At 37.6% G+C, this 17,668-nt stretch overlaps 1 protein-coding gene across 14 annotated transcripts in view; it reads left to right on the forward strand.

Annotated features, from left to right (window-relative positions):
* Positions 1 to 17,668, forward strand: part of DLG2 (discs large MAGUK scaffold protein 2) — a 1,033,591-nt gene that overhangs the window by 373,875 nt on the left and 642,048 nt on the right. Inside the window, exon 1 of one of the 14 annotated variants that reach the window (XM_042793322.1) lies at positions 1,978 to 2,048. The exons of 10 other annotated variants lie outside the window; for them this stretch is intronic. Coding sequence is in view for 3 of the 4 variants with exons in the window: in XM_042793314.1 (XP_042649248.1) it covers positions 2,186 to 2,287 (102 nt within the window). In the remaining variant the exon portion in view is untranslated. Of the gene's footprint in view, positions 1 to 1,977; positions 2,288 to 17,668 lie in introns of those variants that run through there. 3 more of the 14 variants (XM_042793314.1, XM_042793318.1, XM_042793321.1) reach the window with 3 other exon arrangements.

Raw genomic sequence — 17,668 nt, forward strand, 5'->3', positions numbered from 1 at the left:
ATTTCTAAACTGGCTCAGTCACTGTTTGAGATGATAACTAGTGCAGCAAGTCAGGAAGAAGTGCTGCTCTGATGTGACTTTGGACTAACAGGTCAGACAAACTTGGATTATTGATAGTTGATTGATTGGCATCCATGTAGTGAACTCCCGTGACATGTAATGCTCATGTCCAGGTTGTGAGGAAATAGTATGAGCTGAATGAATTGAGGGCATGGGGTGGTACGAGCCTGTTATTTGCAAGAAATAAGTCTTCAGAAATGGAACTAGGTTGTAACTCTAACTGTAGAGCAGTTCTATCTGTCGCTTCAATCTAGTAACTACTGTCATTTTACTGAGCTTGGGCTCTTGCAAGATTTAAGTTCAAAAATATAGAGTGAGAAACAGTAGTCAGAAAACATTATACCAAGTTGAAATTTACCTACACACAAAAACTAGATAAAAATACAGTTGTTATATGGTGCAAAAGAAAGAGTAGGATTAAAGCTGTTTAAGAAAATTGTTCTTTTATGTTTTCAAACTTTGCAAAGCAAGGTTAAGTTACACTGAAGAATTTATACTTAAAATTTAGATCTATTCATAGGTGCAATACAGATGCATGCATATATATTTACATAAATATAAAATCTTAATAGAAGAGGTGTCCTACATTAGGGTCTGCAGTCTCAGGGAGATGTTTTTAAGAATTCTGTACCATTTGCTCTGTATATTGCTTGACCTGGCTGCACACAGAGACCTTCATTGGCCATTTTCTCCATTCTGTTGTATAACAAATTTCTAGTTTGGGTTTATTGCAGAAAATTGTCTCAGTTGTGCTTTAAGAACTCACTCATGATTGCCAGGGAGACAAGCTGCTCTCATTTCTTTAGAAAGAGTTTCTAATTTGATGGGCAGAGCTTAGTGAATCGCAAAAAAGCAGGGTCAAGTCACTGTGAAACAACTGCTGGGTTTACCTTGCTATCAGCTGTGAAATCGTTGAAGGCATCACTTTACTTTCTATATCGTAGCCTTTTCATTTTGTACTTGTGTGTCTGCCATGACTGAACCTAAAACTGGAGGATATATTCATCCAATTTTTGATATAAATAATCCTCTTAAAAAGCACAGCTAGCGGTTTGCTCATCCAAATGCTTTATTATGCATTTTCAGCTGGTGTTGCTTTAACTGAAGGAACAGCGACAGCTGTAACTGAATCCAAACCAGTGTTATGCTCCTAAACTTCCTTAATTATTCTGGAATACAGTGAGCCGTTTGCAGGTTATAGGATAACAGTACTAGCTGGAGTCATTTGTTACATTGCCTCAAATGCAGAGTTTAAAGAAGGTTGCGTTTTAAGCTTCATGCTGGTGCATTTTCCGTGTAAATTCATATCTTTATTCACTGTCTCCTGCAATCCTTCAACCTGTCTATTTGTAAATTTGTGCCTGGAGAAAGCTCCCATGTGGCAAGCCAGGATTGGATAAATGTTACTTGTATTTCTCTGATTGCAAACTCCCAGCATCTGGGATTTTCAGCTTTGAGTACAGTTTGTTTCATACTGAGATTCATCTTTTTGGGGAAAGCAAAGGTCATCGCTCCTCCGGAGTTACAACTGATTTGATTCTTTCTCTCGGGGAGGCACTGGGAAGGGAATCCTTACTGGAATGCATATTGATAAAGGCTGAGGATTCTGGCTTCTTAGATAAGTAATTTTTTTTTTTTTCTCTTCTCTCCCCACAATGACTATGTATTGCAGCAACTCACTGGCTTTTTACCAAATCAGGAGCTGCAGTATTTTTCTTCCGATGGAATAATTTCAGCCCACTTCAGCTAGCATGACAATCTTATGTGATTGTTATGAGTAGGCGTTTACATCCTTTTACATGCTAATACTGCCACACCTGCTAGTCCCCCTCATTTCCATTTCTCTCTCTTTTTTTTCTTTTTTTTTTTTTTTTTTTTTTCCCCGATGTGAAAACTAATTTCCCAGAGGAAGGGAAATCCTGAGATTTGTGATCGATGCTGCATCGTTGATTCTTCAACAAAGAAGGGGATGGCTGAATGGGACACAGGTAGAGATTCGAGCAGGCTGCTTCTGACCAGCAAGAGAAAAGCTAGCTGTTGAACAGCATATGTTGCCACTCCATGTGCTGTAATAGCTACTTGTTTTTAGCCTTCAGTAGGCTGCCACTACTGCAGCACTAAAGGAATGTGCCCTATTGTTAAAAATCCTGACTGCTTTACACCAATGATTTGCCACTGCAAAGTTGCATGCACCAACAACACTTTATCGTTGATGTTTGGATGCAAGGTAGGATGTGGTTAATGTATTTAAATGCATGTTGTAACTCCTTTGAATATCTGTGCTATTTAATTTCATGTCTGACTAGAGATTTCAGTGCAAATTGTAATACGTTGACTATAAATCAGGGCTTACAGCCGACAACATTTTAAATGTTAGGAAAAAAATCAAAAGTAAAGCTTTCTTATTTCCCAGGGTTGTATGAGTATAGATTTACATATGAGAATCTAACAGATTATGAAGCATTTGTTTTAGAGTTGATTGTATACTTAGCTAATAGTGCTAAGATTACTAAACCCCTACTCTGCCTTTTGCCCGGCTTTATTGATTTTGATGTGTATACTGTTATTACAAAAACACAAACCAGCAAGATTGAATATATTTTCTCCATTTAGACTGCTGACATGTCTTTTAACCATGAAAGCAATACTCAAGCATATAGCCCTGCACGTCTTTGTAAGAAATAAATAAAGTAACCTCCTGAACCCATTTTTAAGTCTACAAAAATATCTTTAAATAAGTGTTTTCTTCTAGGGACCAGACAATCATTTAATTTCTCTTTTAAATTTAAATCAAAAGGTGGCGCAGTTAGCCAGAGAAGTTTCTTTTCTGGCTGTATAATGCAATCCCACTCTAATTTTTTTAACAAAGGTGTTGGATTGGACTGTATTTTTCTCCACATACAGCCTGACCTGACATTAGTGTATAACCAATGTTGTTTGTTATTTTACTGAAATAATTAAAAAGTGATGGCATGTTTTTAAAACTCATTATCTTTGGGTAAACAAGGTTGGTTCTTGAATCATTTGATAAATTATGATGATTTTACAGGCGGTTTACAGATTTTGACCCATTCCTTTTCCTTGCTATCCTTAAATACTGGATGATATTAAAACTATCCGTTTTGTTTAAATAGAGTAGGAAATGAGTGGTTATATAAAAAATCATAGCGATAGTAACTATTTTTAAATCATTTGTGTAACTTTTTTAATTCCCATGAATGGCTAAACTATAAAAATAAAATTTTATTTGTACAGTCCACAAACTAGGGAACACAGTATAATTTTATGAGTTCCTATGTGACAGACTAGACTAAATAAAATGAAGTAACTTTATGAAATAGGTTATAGATGACCTAAAGCTCCCTAAATGTAGTTCAGCTAGAGGTTAATGACAGATCAACTACTGCTTCATATGATAAACTCAAACTAGGTTACAGTCAAACGTTCACAAATTTTTTGTCTACCTTCTCCTTTTCCTCAAACTATGGCCTGTCTACATCTCTGGTTACTTGAGACTTTCCTGAACTAAAGTTTCTTGTTTTGTTCTTCACTTCCATTTTAAATAGGTAAAAATATGTTCTATTAGTGAAAGGGTTATAATCTAATTGCTGTGTCATGATGTCACTAGTGATATAAATAGCATCAAGAGTTTATCAGTTTAAAAGCTTTTTTAATTTGCATCTTTTACATAAGAACAATTCATATTTCCTTTTTATTCTAACTTTAAAAACTTAAAACCTCTTGTTTTCAAGTGTTAAATTCTAATTAATAAAGGTGAATTGGTAGTCAGGGGAAATTAAATGCAAGCCACCCTCCTGCAAAGGTAGGCCAGTGGCCTAGGGACTAGTATCCAAATTGCATCCCTGCCTGTAAGCATGATTTTCAAAGGATGTTCTTTGATACATTTAGGTTCTTTCATGATTTTCAGATCCTGTTAGAAAGAAGCAAGAGAATAAAAATCATAAATTTCAAACTTTTTTTTTCCTCCTCTTTCTTTAGCGCTTCAGGCTCATTAAGTTAGTCACAGTCAGTGTTTTATCTTCTTGTGGTGGTGTATGAACTACTCAAATGAAAAGTGGATGTGTGGGATAGTGATCATTTTCAGAAAGATTAGAAGGAGCACCAGCAAACTGAGTTATCTTGGGTTGGTTCAACATGTCAGATTAGTACCCTTTGATGCCACCATCAAGCACAGATGAGGTATTCTGTATACATACCAGTGTATCACCTTACTTCAAATACCTTTTTCTCATTTCCATTTGTTTTGTAGCCCATATCTAAATACATGACTTTTGCTTTGGACTCATAGGATTATATTTCTAGACTTATGGGTGCAGATCTGTTGTTAACAAACAAAGAAGTCTGAAGAAGAATTACAAGTGCTTCTTTTTAGGAAATCTTTCAGTACACAGCATGAAATCATGGTTCTAAACATGCTTATAATATTATGACTTCTACAATCATGTGGTTCTTGAACTTGGGAAGGAGAGTATTATACTAGAATGACACTTTATAATCTGGGTGGCAGAGGAGAAAATAGATCCTCAGAAAAAAAGGAAATTTTAAGAATATAGATAGTGGAATAGACAACAAAGGAATTCAAAGTTCAGGCAAATAACTCCAAGTGATAAAATAACCAGGTCAGGTTATTAACTAGCTTCTCTCAAAAGGACAGTGGAAGTTACAGGAATACAATATTGTTCACACTCTTGATTTACAGTTCTTACTTTTAATTTTGTGCCAAATACAGTCTTCTTTTCCTATAGGCACAGAAGTGAGTGAGAGAAATGTACCATATCAGAACCATTGCACCCATTTTTATCTGTTCCCAATGCAATAATTTTGCAGTCTGCTCACTCCTAACAGGTGGTGCCAGGGAGTTAATTTTGGGGGGAAGGAAGAGGGTGTGTATGTCTTACTACACCATATGTTGCAAAGAAGGCAGTGGAGGAGTCTTAACTGCGCCTGTGGGAAGCTTTCCTTTTCATCTTGATTTCCTGGACTTTGATAGTTAACTTTGTTCTGGTCATTCACTTTCAGTGATGTCCAGTTTGATGATCCTTGGCCTTGAAATTGCAAAGAATTCAGAGAAGTTTAATTTGAAAGTCAGGGCAGTGTCTACCTGAAGTGCCACTATTGTAACCCACTTTAACATATTTAAATGCTGCTCCCATTTCTGTCAGGGAAGCACCAGTGTTTCCAACACAGAGGTACAGAGCCAAAGCAGAGAGGGGCTAAGCAGGTTTTAAAATATGGCACTCAGGTGCCAGGAGGTGTTTTTTAGAACGGTCTTGTTCATAATCTTGCAGGGCTGGGACATGAATGTATATCCCCTGGGTCCTAGAGTTGCTTTACAGCTACTGGACAGATTTGTGTCTGTGGATTAAAGGACAATTTGTGTGTAAGAAAGACGTGTTCACAGATTTCCATCAAGAGGAATGCCAAGGCATATATCAGATTCTCACTGAAGATGATGAGACTTAAATGCACGCTTAAATGTCAGTATGTGCTTACTCACGTTGCTGAATTGGGCCCTGTAATAGTTCATTCAGTACTGCAGAAGAGTTATCTTCTGACTCTTAATATCCTGTTCATTTTGTTCTTATTAGGAGTGCCAGGAAGGGATTTCAGATTGTCTGAGATGTTTCTTAAATTACATTTCAGCCACAATTCTGACACTCACATGGAGGTGTTTTTCTGTCTTATCTCCTTTACTTCTGTATATTGAAAATAGATATTGAAGAGATTCCATTGAAAGATGAGTGACTTCACTGTTTCTTTACCTTGACCAGGTATTTTGAGAAATCCTACTTTCCTTTTGATTGAGGTTTATTTTTATATCTGTCCTAGCATAATTTAAAAGTTGTTTGGTTTTTTTTTTTTTTTTTTTTTTTTTTTTTTTTTTTTAAGAGGGATAAGATATATCTCCCTCTCTTCCTGGTCTCCTTTCTTTCCTCCTAGCACACTTATCACAACCAGTTCTCAGGCACAATAGCTGATTTTTGTATTTTCTTCCTACTATTTCTCTGGTTTAGCTGAAATAGCCAAATTGTGACCTATTCCACTATCCAAGGTGAGAATGAAAGTAAACACTTGTTTCTTCAGCTGCCAAAACTTCTATGTTTTGCAAAACTGTTGCAATACAGAAGGGTTTATTATTAAAACAAATAGTAGGGGGTATTACTGAATGTCTTGACATCCATATTTATTACTTTTATCGTGATCAAACTACTAGAAAACTACAAGTTTGCTGTACCAGAATTATCAGTCTCTTGAACAAACTCGGGTATGTCACTTAGTTCTTAATTGAGAATAGTTTCTATATTGTCATATTCTAGACCTGGTTATTGTAAGAAACAGTAATTTGAGATGACAGGAAAATACTTCTACTAAGTGTGATACTCAGTAGACCTTGCTCAAAACCTTGCATGCTTTAACTTCTTGAAGTGTCTCCATGAACTCAAGTGGGATTTTACATTTCATGGGACAGTATGAGGTGGTTTCTGGATGGAACTAGATAGAACATTGATTTGAATTATAAATGAACTTTTTAAATTAATCTCCCAGCCTTACCCACCCATGTGTCCTGCTTTGTTTTGCATTACAGAGTAGGCTTGGAGCATGTAAACAGGATGCCTTTTTGATGAAAATAAACAGAAAGATACATGCCAGGAACACACCAAATAGTCTGCAAAATCTTATGGATATTTAGTTTATGGAAACAGATTGGCACTATTTCAAAGCAAAACACAAAACGTGTGTAATGTTGTGTCTGAGTCCTTCTCACCAGCTCTTCATTCTGTGGAGCCATTCCTGCTGCCTACTGATGTGGACATAACTTCTGACTCCACTGACATATTTAATTTCTGATTTTGGGGGGGCAGATCTAGACAAATGTAAAAACACGGTGTATTCATTGTCATTCTGACTTCTGTGATCCATCTATAGAGACTGGTATATTGTATAGGGTTCCAGAACTCTCCGAAACAGTTTACTGCCTATTCATAGACAATCAACGTAGCAAGTCAGATGGAACGCTACTGCCACTTGCTATGCATAACATTTGACAGTGGAACTGAGAAACCTACTTCGGCATATTATTCTTGTTAGGCCACTGTGGTGTTAAAATAAAAATGTTCAGCAATAGAAGGACCTGCAGAATAGATGCAGGATTGCCACTGGCAAGAGGCTCCGTGTATGATCAGTTATGCCACAGAGGATTTGTGCATTAGTGTAGTGCTCAAGGCAGGGAGAGTTTTATTCTCTGACGTGGCACCTATGCAAGCTAGACATGGGGTGTAAGCTCAAGTAAATTCAGCTGGACCTATCCATTTTTTTTTTTTTTTTTCCTGTTAGGCATTGCTTAACTCATACACCTTAACACTCTTGGCTTAACAACAAATACAAGCCCTCCCTAGCAGTTCCCACCCATCATCAATGTGTGTGGGAAAAGATGAACTATACATTGTGCTCAAAGGCCACCACTGAACTTTTCTGAGGCCAAAGTAGCAAGTTATAAGGCTGGGTGACCCTGCCAGGAGGTCCTCCGGTATTGAAAAGTTTATAAAGTGGATCCTACTCTTCAGACCCTCTTGTTGAGGAGCATTGCACTGATGAAGCACTCTGGTGTCAGAGTTGAGTAGATTGCAGCTTCGTAAGTGATCCTAAGTTTGTTATGTTGAACTTAGCACGAGTGCTGCAGAAATCAATATTACAGGAGGCACAAGGATGGCAGAAACCTAAGGAGAAGTAGGAGAAAGCAATTGGAAGATCCAGGCGGGGCAAGTGGAGGAAAGGCATGAGGAAGGATGATGCAGAGACAGCAGCTCGGGGGTAGGATGAGAAGGTAGTGGCCTGGACAAGGGTCCCGAGGAGGCAAACAAAAGAGAAAGCAACACCAGTGAGGTCTGGCTAGATTGAAAATGGAAAAAAAAAAAAAAAAACTGTTAGCTCATGAATCCTCTGAAATGATGGGGCCATCCCCTCAATCATGTAGGAGGTAAGTCACTGGTTAGGGAATGAAAACATGTTACCATTTCAGTCTTATTTGGAGTGATCTCACTTGCTAGCTGTCACTCACTGGCACTGGTCAATGCCTGGGCGGGCGATGCCCAGGCATTTTTTTAAAAGCATCAAGATCAGGTGTTAAAAATATTTCTGCTTGTGTGAGAATATCTTGTCTCATTTTTTGCCACTGTCCTGCCCACGAGCTCCCTGTACGCTGTGAAGGAGATGGGTGGCTGGTAGGAGATTCCCTGAGAAACCACTCCATAACAAATATGCAGACAGTTTAAATTAAGAAAACAATGCTAAAAGTGTCTTTTAAAATAAAGTTTTGTTTCTGAAAAGTGTATACACTGAAAGAAACTTCTGTTGTAAGTGGGATCTTCAATCCTTACATCATTTTGAATCACTGGCCTTTTTTCTGCATTTTTCCGGAATATCTTCTTGTAGCAGCCATCAGGGCCTGGACACGGGACTGGATGGCCCACGGTGCTTGCTGTGCATGCTTCTGTCAGCACAACAAGAGTATTTACTGCTAGCACAGCAACAGTCTGATTATTTAAAATTCACCTAAAGCTACAGGATGCTATGTTTACCCCCTGTATTGTACCTTTGAACATACAGCCATGGCGGGAAAGGAATTTATTTTTTAAGCTAGTAATAAAGCAGAGTTGATTGCCATGGTTCACAAGCACTTTATTAGAAATATGATCATAAATTACACCTATGGAAAAGGTAGGGCAGGAGGCATATATCTAAGAGTTACTGAATATTTTGAAGGGGAAGTTCAGAGTTTGCTCAAGTACTCAATTTTTTAAATACATTTTTGCTTTAAATTATACATGATAATTAACATAAAATGAGGTACTTTCAAGTAGAAATTTATAAATACTGGAATGACTTGAGGTACAGTTACATGAGCTGCTTGATTTTGCAAACTAATTACTGACTAAGAGAAGTCTATATATAGACACTAATCTTAACTGTAAAAGATTTCATAGAAGATAATGGTGATAAAGAAGTGTTATATAAATATATTTAAGTGATAATAGCAATAAAACTGAAAACTGTCACTGAACAGTTTTCCTGATCTTTGAAAAGAAGCTTTTATGTTTCCAGTGTAGCTGTCAGAAATATTCTAATTATTAAAATATAGGTGTTTATTACTTTCACTTTTCTGATTATATTTCCTTCAGCTTTAAACATTTGATGTAATATTACTAATCATTAGGGACAAGATTTTTCAAGAGAACCTACTTGGGGGTTGTCCTGAATGCAATGTAAACCTGAATGGGAAGATAGATTATTGATGAGGATTCCTGTGATTCCCTGTAGAAGAAAATGATCTACAGTCCCAGGAGAGATGGCACAGAATGATCTGATGAAGTAATAAGGCAGTTTCGGCTATTATTTTGAGTCACTTGGCTATTTCGTGTATTGAGGTTATTATGAATCTTTTTTAAGGTAAAAATGGCCCTCTTCATCAAGCTTCAATGAGAAATTGCACCCATTAGGTCAAACAATCCCCACCAAGTTGTACATGGCCAGAAAGCAGGCTTTCTGGGAAAATGTCTGACTCTCAGTGAAACTGAAAATTTTTGTTTTTCAATTTTCCCTCAAACTGACAAATCAGAAACCTTGATTCTGAGAATTCCATCACACCATTTTGGGGAGATTTCTTTTAGGAGATGCTCACAGCTCTTCAGTGTTATTAAGATGGAATATGCCAAATACAAATTTTCAGAAAGACGTAAGCTGAAGTCAGCACTGAAGTCCACACAATAAATCACCTGGAGGCTGTGTAGCTATGGCAAGTATGGTACAGAGCCTATGTCAACACATAGTTGCCTGCAGAAGACAATGTAGACACATATAAGGTCACTTTCTTTGCAAGATGTGAGCTCATCTCCTATGGAAACAGATCTGTAACTACAAGGCTACTTGGGCTAGTTGCAAAATTTTTAGGATATACCTATATTGCTAAGTAAAAGAAGGCTAATGAGTATACTCAAGTACTTAACTCCTGATATTCCATATTGCAAAATTGATAGTTGTGTTCCTTGGCTGTATTTTGGGGTGCTCCCAAGCTGTTTCAAGACAACTCATAGGCATAGCTTGAAGGATTGTTCGCCCCAGGGACTCTTTCCAAGAGGGAGCATGGATGACACTGCATCAGGGAAGAATACCTGCAGCCTACAGCCAATCCTCTGGGTTATATCTTCAGACACCTCCCACCTCTTCCCTTTGCCTTTACATGATATGTGAAAGCCTGTTTCATTTAGTAGAAATGCAACTTTAGTTGCAACATAGACACAAGCCTCTCTCAACCACTTGTCCTTGGAACCACTTGGAACCAAGGATCATGCTAAGAAACAGATGTATTTAGCATAGTAGATGTAGTGTAAGGGTCTTGGTTATGATTCCATAACTAGGAGCTATAAAATCTAACAGATAGTGCAGAGACTGTAATAGCTCTGTCAGGCTTAATTCTTCTGGACCTACCATCACCACACCTGTGACAGTCCACCTGGAATATAATGAGGTATATTGTGTTAGAGCTCCAAGCCCAAATCTGGAAGAAACTTGCCTTGGACTCAACAAAAGGCAAGATACTCTGTCCAGCACATAGGGGTACTCCACCCTCAAATATTTCCCACCAGCTTAGCTATATCCACTTACACTTTATTATTTACAGATCCTGCTAGAAAGAGAGAAGTCTAAATTCAGTGAATTGAGAGGTTGCATATCTAGAAAGACATTTAAATTAGTAATGCATGCTTGTCTACCACCTTGTAGGACTGATATATAGCTTATGATCGCCACTTGTTAAAGTATGTTAGTCCTGGCACTTACACTGTTTCTGAGAGGTATTGTCTGCTGGCAGTGAGATACCTTGAAATTCTCATATATCGCAGGCATATCCCAGTCTGTATTAAACATAGTTCCAAAACAGGATGATCATGTCCATAAAACATTGAGAAAGCAGTCACTTCCAGAGAGGGGTCCATAACCTTGATTTAGGACAGGGAACAGGAACTCCTTATTTATATTCCTGGCTCTCACACAGAGTTTCTGTTGTGGCCTGGGGCACATTGTGCCTTGTGTCTCTGTCTAGAAAATCAAGTTGATATTACCTGTCTCAGAGGAGTATTGAGAATTAATAATTATTTCATGTACAAAACATTGAAATTAAATGAATGGTGTAAGTGCAATGTGCCATTTGTTTTAAGGACTGACATAAAGCCATGGTGAGGCTAAGATAGGGGATGATATAAGTGAAAATGGAATGATATTAGTGAAAATCAAAGCATTTCCTCCTCTTTTTGCTGTCTAGCTCTCTCCTCACAGTATTTATTTCAGGTATACCTTGAAATACTATTGTTCATATTTTTTTAATGTTCTTCCAGGTCTGGGCTTTCACATCCCAATTTTTGCCCATAGCAAATTGTTATGGTTAAATTGCAAGTCCCTGAAAAAGGGGGTTTGAAAAGAAAGTGCTGACTGGCTCATATTTCCACCCACCCAAGTAGTGCTACTATCATCTAATTTACTATATAAAGTTGATGTAGGGGAGAAGCACTTTCCAGAGCTCTGGTTATTTGAGTTTTTATTTTGCAAAGATTGTTTAAAAATAGTCATAGGATGATGATACATGAGGCAGGAAGCAGACAAGCAGATGAACATAAACCTGGTGCAAGGAGGAAAATCAATAACTTCATCACACAAATTTTGTGACTGTTCAGGAGTTCTGGTTAGGCTGATCACTAGGAGGGATGTTCAGCCCAGTTCAGAGGGCCATATGGCTCTCTTAAGCTACATATTAAATCCCAGATTCTGCAGTCTACAATAAATTAAGCAAAGTCCTATAGAGTCCCATCAAATCTAGGACACAGCAATGTGCAGAGCTGTGACTGAAAGTCTTTTCAGTACTGTTAGTAACAGTGTTTTGCACTGTACTTATAAAATAAATAACATTTATACTTTTCCTATTCATTACATTCTCTTGCCTGTGTTAGAGTTTGCACTTGGATTTCTGGTCCCTGGCTTAAATAAGATAATAAATTAGCTGGGTAAGAACTACACCTGACACCTGACAGCATAAGAAAATGTAGTACATTTTTACACTGGCAAAGTTAACTGAGGACTAATATTCCATATACAGTAGTTCGGGATATAAAATAACCAGGACAATATGTTTTCATAAGACAAAGTTTTGTGATACATTTTGAAACATGTATTCCTTCCCAGAACAATTAAGAAAACTCAGAGGAGGAGAGGGAAAGCAGAGGAGGGAGAAGAAAATGACCTATAAAATGCACTTCTGGATCTAATTTTGTATGTATGTACGTATTACAGATGAGCCTGTTGCACCTCCTTCCTTAAAGCCCTGGTGTTTTGCACTCTTTTCTATATGTATCAACCGCGCTGTGAGTTCTAGGCATGCTGCTCTTTAATTTTCCAGCATTAAGGGCATGTTTTTCCAGTGTCTTGCAGTTCACAGGCCATAAAGATATTGGAAGCTAGCAGAGACAGAGGGAATCGAGACATTGTGAGACACAATTTAGAGGAATGAAAGATCTAGTTATGGAGAAAGAGCTTTTGTGTTAAAGGTGTTGTTTTTGCAGGGCCACTGAGCTTCACACTTGCTTCCTCAGGTCAGGTACCTCTGTAGGGACAGAGGAGCATTGTCTCCCTCACAGAGCTGGAAGTTGAACCTCAGGCTATTGCATCTTATGCTGGAGCTGGCTTCCTAAAACAGAGTTTTATTTTGCTGTCTACAGTTGCCTAATCTATGTGGATCCTATGTGTAAATCTCTTACTGGTGCTGCACTGTAGCACCTCTTCACAGATCATTAGCAACATCTACTTTCCCATGTAATTGGAGTAAAAATGTTCAGTATACTGAGCCAGAGAAACAGAGCTACTCTCAAACTAATCCACATTCTGCATGCAAACACAAGCTATTACTCGACTATTTCTATTCACCAGGAGGGACAGTGTAGGGCTCCACAAGTTAATAAAGTTTCTGTTATTAAGTGAGAATTAGTTGTTCTGTAGTCTGATGATTTTTTTTCTACTGTCTTCAATTTATTCATAAAAAGAAAGAGCTTAGATAGGAATGGGTCAGCTCACATCATAAGAATATGTACAAAGTGATCACAGAATCATAGAAATGTTGATTGGAAAGGACCTCTATAAATCACCTCATCCAAATTTCACTGAAAGCAGGAGAAATGAGAGGTGATTTAGCATGCAACTCTACACCTCCCTTTGCAGAACAAATGGTTTGGTTTTTAAGCAGTGTCAGGTGAAGTATCTCTTCAGCTAAAACAGAAGCAATTTTAAGCATAATCCAGTGGTTAAAACAAGGGAAAAGAGGTTAAATGTTCTAAGTGTAATTCCGTGTTCTTCCATTGATCCAACAGAAGATGTGGAGAGAGTCAATTTAGCCCCTTTTGATAAAGTTGGGAGTGTTGCCAGGGGCTAGGATTTTAGGGGCTGCTGTTACAGATGTAGGATTTCACTTTTTTCTCTATTAGTAAAAAGTTTAGGTAGAGTGTGTGAGACTGCAAGGTTGATATCCTCAAGATACTTAGGTACCATCTCCCTTAGCTTTTGATGGCAATTAAGCACCTTCTAAAGACCTGACCATGCAGTACTTCTTTTCCTCCAGTGCTTCCTTTATTCAGCCCAGTGCCTTATCTCTTACTTTGCTTTGCTTTACTTCTCAAATATACATATGTGCTTTCTTTGCTTTTGATGAGTCTCACTTAAAATTCAGTTAGACCCCAGGTCAGTGGATGTGGTTGAGAAGGAGAATGAAGTTAACAAGGCATTTCTAGAGTAAATAGCAGACAGGAATAGGGAAATGTGTCCATACCCTCTCACATATATGTACATACGCGCAAACAGGTCACTGAACTACGCACTTACCTGCTACATTAACAATACTCCCACTCTTAAATTCTGAAAATTTGGTGGATGTAGGCCTTGGATGAGATGGTGGGTGGGTGGGAGAAGTGGAATATCTGTTTAAGGCTGTAAAACTGCATTTGAAAGTGTCAAAAACATTTGTGATACAGAGGTCTGTTTGCTTTATATAGAAAATGCACATTGACATGTCTGTGAAATTTCATACGCAAGAGTGAGAAGTCAAACAGGACTTTGAATAGTGCAGTAAATAATAATATGTTTTGTTGTCAGAAACTATGATAAGCTAAATTCTACCAATGTATTTAAAGCATTTATTTCTTAAGAAGGTTTTAACTCCTTGAATTAAGAGCAACTAAAATTAAAATAAACCAAGAAAGGGTAAGGGAGTGGATTCTGCTCTGAATTTCCTACATAATTTATTCCCCTAGTTAGATGGTGAAAAGCTGATGAAGAGACCAAAGCAAGACTGATAATCGTATCATAGTGAAATACCTCCATATTAGTAATTCCAGATTTGGCTAAACCACGTAAATGACTGATATAAAGCCCAGTGCATGGCACTTAATAAGATGTCCACCCCTTTGGTGTAGTTTAGCTTCAGAAATTAGGGTTGGGTCTTTGTACTGAGATGCTTATGTGCAATTTTTTCTCAGACCTCAGTCAGAGCTGGTACCTAAAGAAATTTGGTTATTTGGTCTGAAACTATTGGTGCCTTTTTAAAGGGTGAAAGGCCCCAGAAGATTGGCTTCTCATGTTTTTCCTATCATGCTTAGATTAGCTTGACAAAAGCTCCACAAAGCATGAAATGTCTATGAAGTACAACACTACATGTGGTCCCTTGGTATCTCTTATAGTTTAGTTGGACTTAGGGCCAACAAGTTTTGGCACAAAATTTATGAAAAAAAACTAGTGTAGTCATGCACTAGATGGCCTTTTTGAGTACAAGTCAAGACATGAAAAAGTAATAAATTAGAGTAAACACAGAAATTCTTCTGTATTCTTTAGCTATTATATTGTTATTTTCTGCATGTGAATAAATGTTTTGATAAACTTCATTCACCAACTTCAAGGCAAAATTAATTTTTCTGGTGTGACTAATATGGAATTGTTTCTTTTAATCCGAAAAGTCTGGCGTGTACTGTAAAGAATAAGAAAATAATGAAGTTGTAGAAGGACAAAAGAGAAGGTACTGAAAACTAGAAAGATCTGATCATTTTTTAACTTGTTTCTCTGCAAATTACATTTTCTGTGTGTGAAACTGAAAATAAAGTGAATTTCTCCCCTTTATAATACTGTTCTTGAGCCTACAGTGCACAAGCAAAACAATGCTACATCTGACACATGCCTATATAGTGTTGTTTAAAGTTACGGTGTAATTCCCAAAAGAGAAAGACCTTGTAGGCATCTATCATATGCATGAGTTAACAGGTGAGATCCCAAAAGAAGAGCAAAGCACTTTATTTTTGCTTTTTTCAATGTGTTATCACTAAACAATAAACACCATAAATTTGAGCAGAGACACCTGAGAACTTGGCAGCTCTGTGGTTGGAAAATATGAGTCTTCAGGTGATGGTGGCCTTCTGTCCGTGTTTGCTACCAGCTACAGCTGTTTTCATTGCTTCTTTGACTGTAGACAACCTATTGGCCTTGCCTGCAGAGTTGATACAAACAACCATTTAGCAGCTTGCTGCTGAGCTCCCACTTGTTCCCTAAGAAGTGTGGACTCCTTAGAGATGCATTGACTTGCTGCTATTCCCCACTCCTAAATGCACCATTGTGCTCAACTGCTGTCTGCAAAGATCAGTTTCAGGTGCAATCCCACAACAGAAAACACATTTTAGAACAAATTCATCTTGAAAACCTGACAAGTGAAAAAGGCTCTGAATATTTTAAGGAGCTCTGTAATTGCTGCTGTATTTTTTTGCTCTGAATATCTGCCTTTTAAAAAATCCTTTATTAAGTGTATTGAAAACTTCCAGTCACTAGCTTTAGGGCAAAGTTAAATTGAGCCTTTTGATATTTTGTGCTGGGAATGCCTCTGGAAAAGGGTTGTCCATCTCTTAATCACATACATGATGTGGGTTAAATTAAAGGAAGACAGGAAATCTTGTCCTATGGGTCTTGGTGACCATTCCTTTCTTCTTCTTGCTTCTTATGTCAGTGCGGGTGAGCACAGAAGAGACAGCTCTGTTTAGGCTACCCAGCTCTTTCAGTCCACAAATCCTGATCTTTAGGGACCTTAAGAATAAAACCAAGAAATATTACGTTCCCCTTCACTTACCAAGAGAGCTTTTGGCTTACCTAGAAACTAGATACTTGTATTGTTCTCAAACTCCTCAGAAAGCCTCATATGAGTAGAGATAGTGACATCTTCAGTGAGCATTGCATGGAGGGAGAAATATGAAATCGGGAAAATATTTCTAGTTTGGATTAACCTTCTGTTGATTTCAATGGAGATTTTTGTTGGATTTCAAAGTTTGGTACAAAGTTCTCAGTGAGGAGCTTAAGCTCTGGAGTTTCATCCTGAAATTTCTTCTGTGGGACATTTTTCTTGTATTTGGAAAGACAAGCATGGATAACAGTAATGAAATTAGAAAATGCCTGGTGTAGTCCTTGTATGTGTGTGTTTTGTTTGGCTTTGGTCCTCTTCTCTAGAAAGCTTTGTAATATATTTGAAAATTGAAGAAATCAGTGACATTCTCTTAGTTTCATCCTATGATGGAGTAATAACCTATCCCCCCATACATGCACTTGATTTTTCAAGGGCTTCAATTGGATACTCAAAAGCTGTAGAGCCATTGATTGTCATTTGTCTTACTGTGAGTAAAATAATATTTGTTTTTATTGTATCCTTCAAACTGACTGAGCTAAGCAGTGATGTGTGGCTGTTTACTCTATAAAATGTTAACACTTGCCTCTAGAAAATTAAAGCTCTGATTTCTGCTATTCCTGGCCCTGCCACAGAATTCTTCTGTGGCTTCAGTGTATAACCTGTAACCATATATACATGTTAAGTATTGTATTATTTAATGCTACTATCTAGTCCTATTTTCAGCACCATGATTGATACTTGCAGGCGATTAAGTTTTATGCTGATTTCACCAGAAGCAATGTTGTCATTGTGTGGGCACCCAGCTGGGGTTTGCATTAAGCAGGCAATCTACCGCAAAAATATTTTTACAGTCCAGTTAGAGTCAGAGGTAGGAAAAAACAAACACAGGGCTAAATGAGGAGTTCCAAACAGCACCTTTTTTCCCCAAGTTTCTATGCTTAAGCATCCCCACTAGTAGAAGTATTGCTGATTATCCCTTTAAGGGAAAAATGTTAATATACAAGATCTAATTACCTCTGTCTAAGCTGATACGCCTACAGCACCTTTTACATAACCCAAACACTTGAGTTCCAATTATACAATTATATTTTAGCATGTATTAAGTGCTATTCCTTTAGGGAGGAGACTTTTACTGAATATTTTAACTAAACTCCTTCCTCAATACAGACATATATGATAGGGTGTCATTTCATTACAATGCAAAGACTTGTTTTTTCTCAGCTCCTTTTCCCTTGAATACACCAGCTGGCTCTTCAGAAAGCACATTTTCCATGTCTGCAGCACTGACAGCAGTTTCTGTACATGTATATCAACTGCAGACTGTGAAGCTAATGTTCT

This window comes from Tyto alba, unplaced genomic scaffold (genome assembly GCF_018691265.1).
Source record: "Tyto alba isolate M040663 unplaced genomic scaffold, T.alba_DEE_v4.0 Super-Scaffold_2, whole genome shotgun sequence".
Classification (NCBI taxonomy): domain Eukaryota; kingdom Metazoa; phylum Chordata; class Aves; order Strigiformes; family Tytonidae; genus Tyto; species Tyto alba.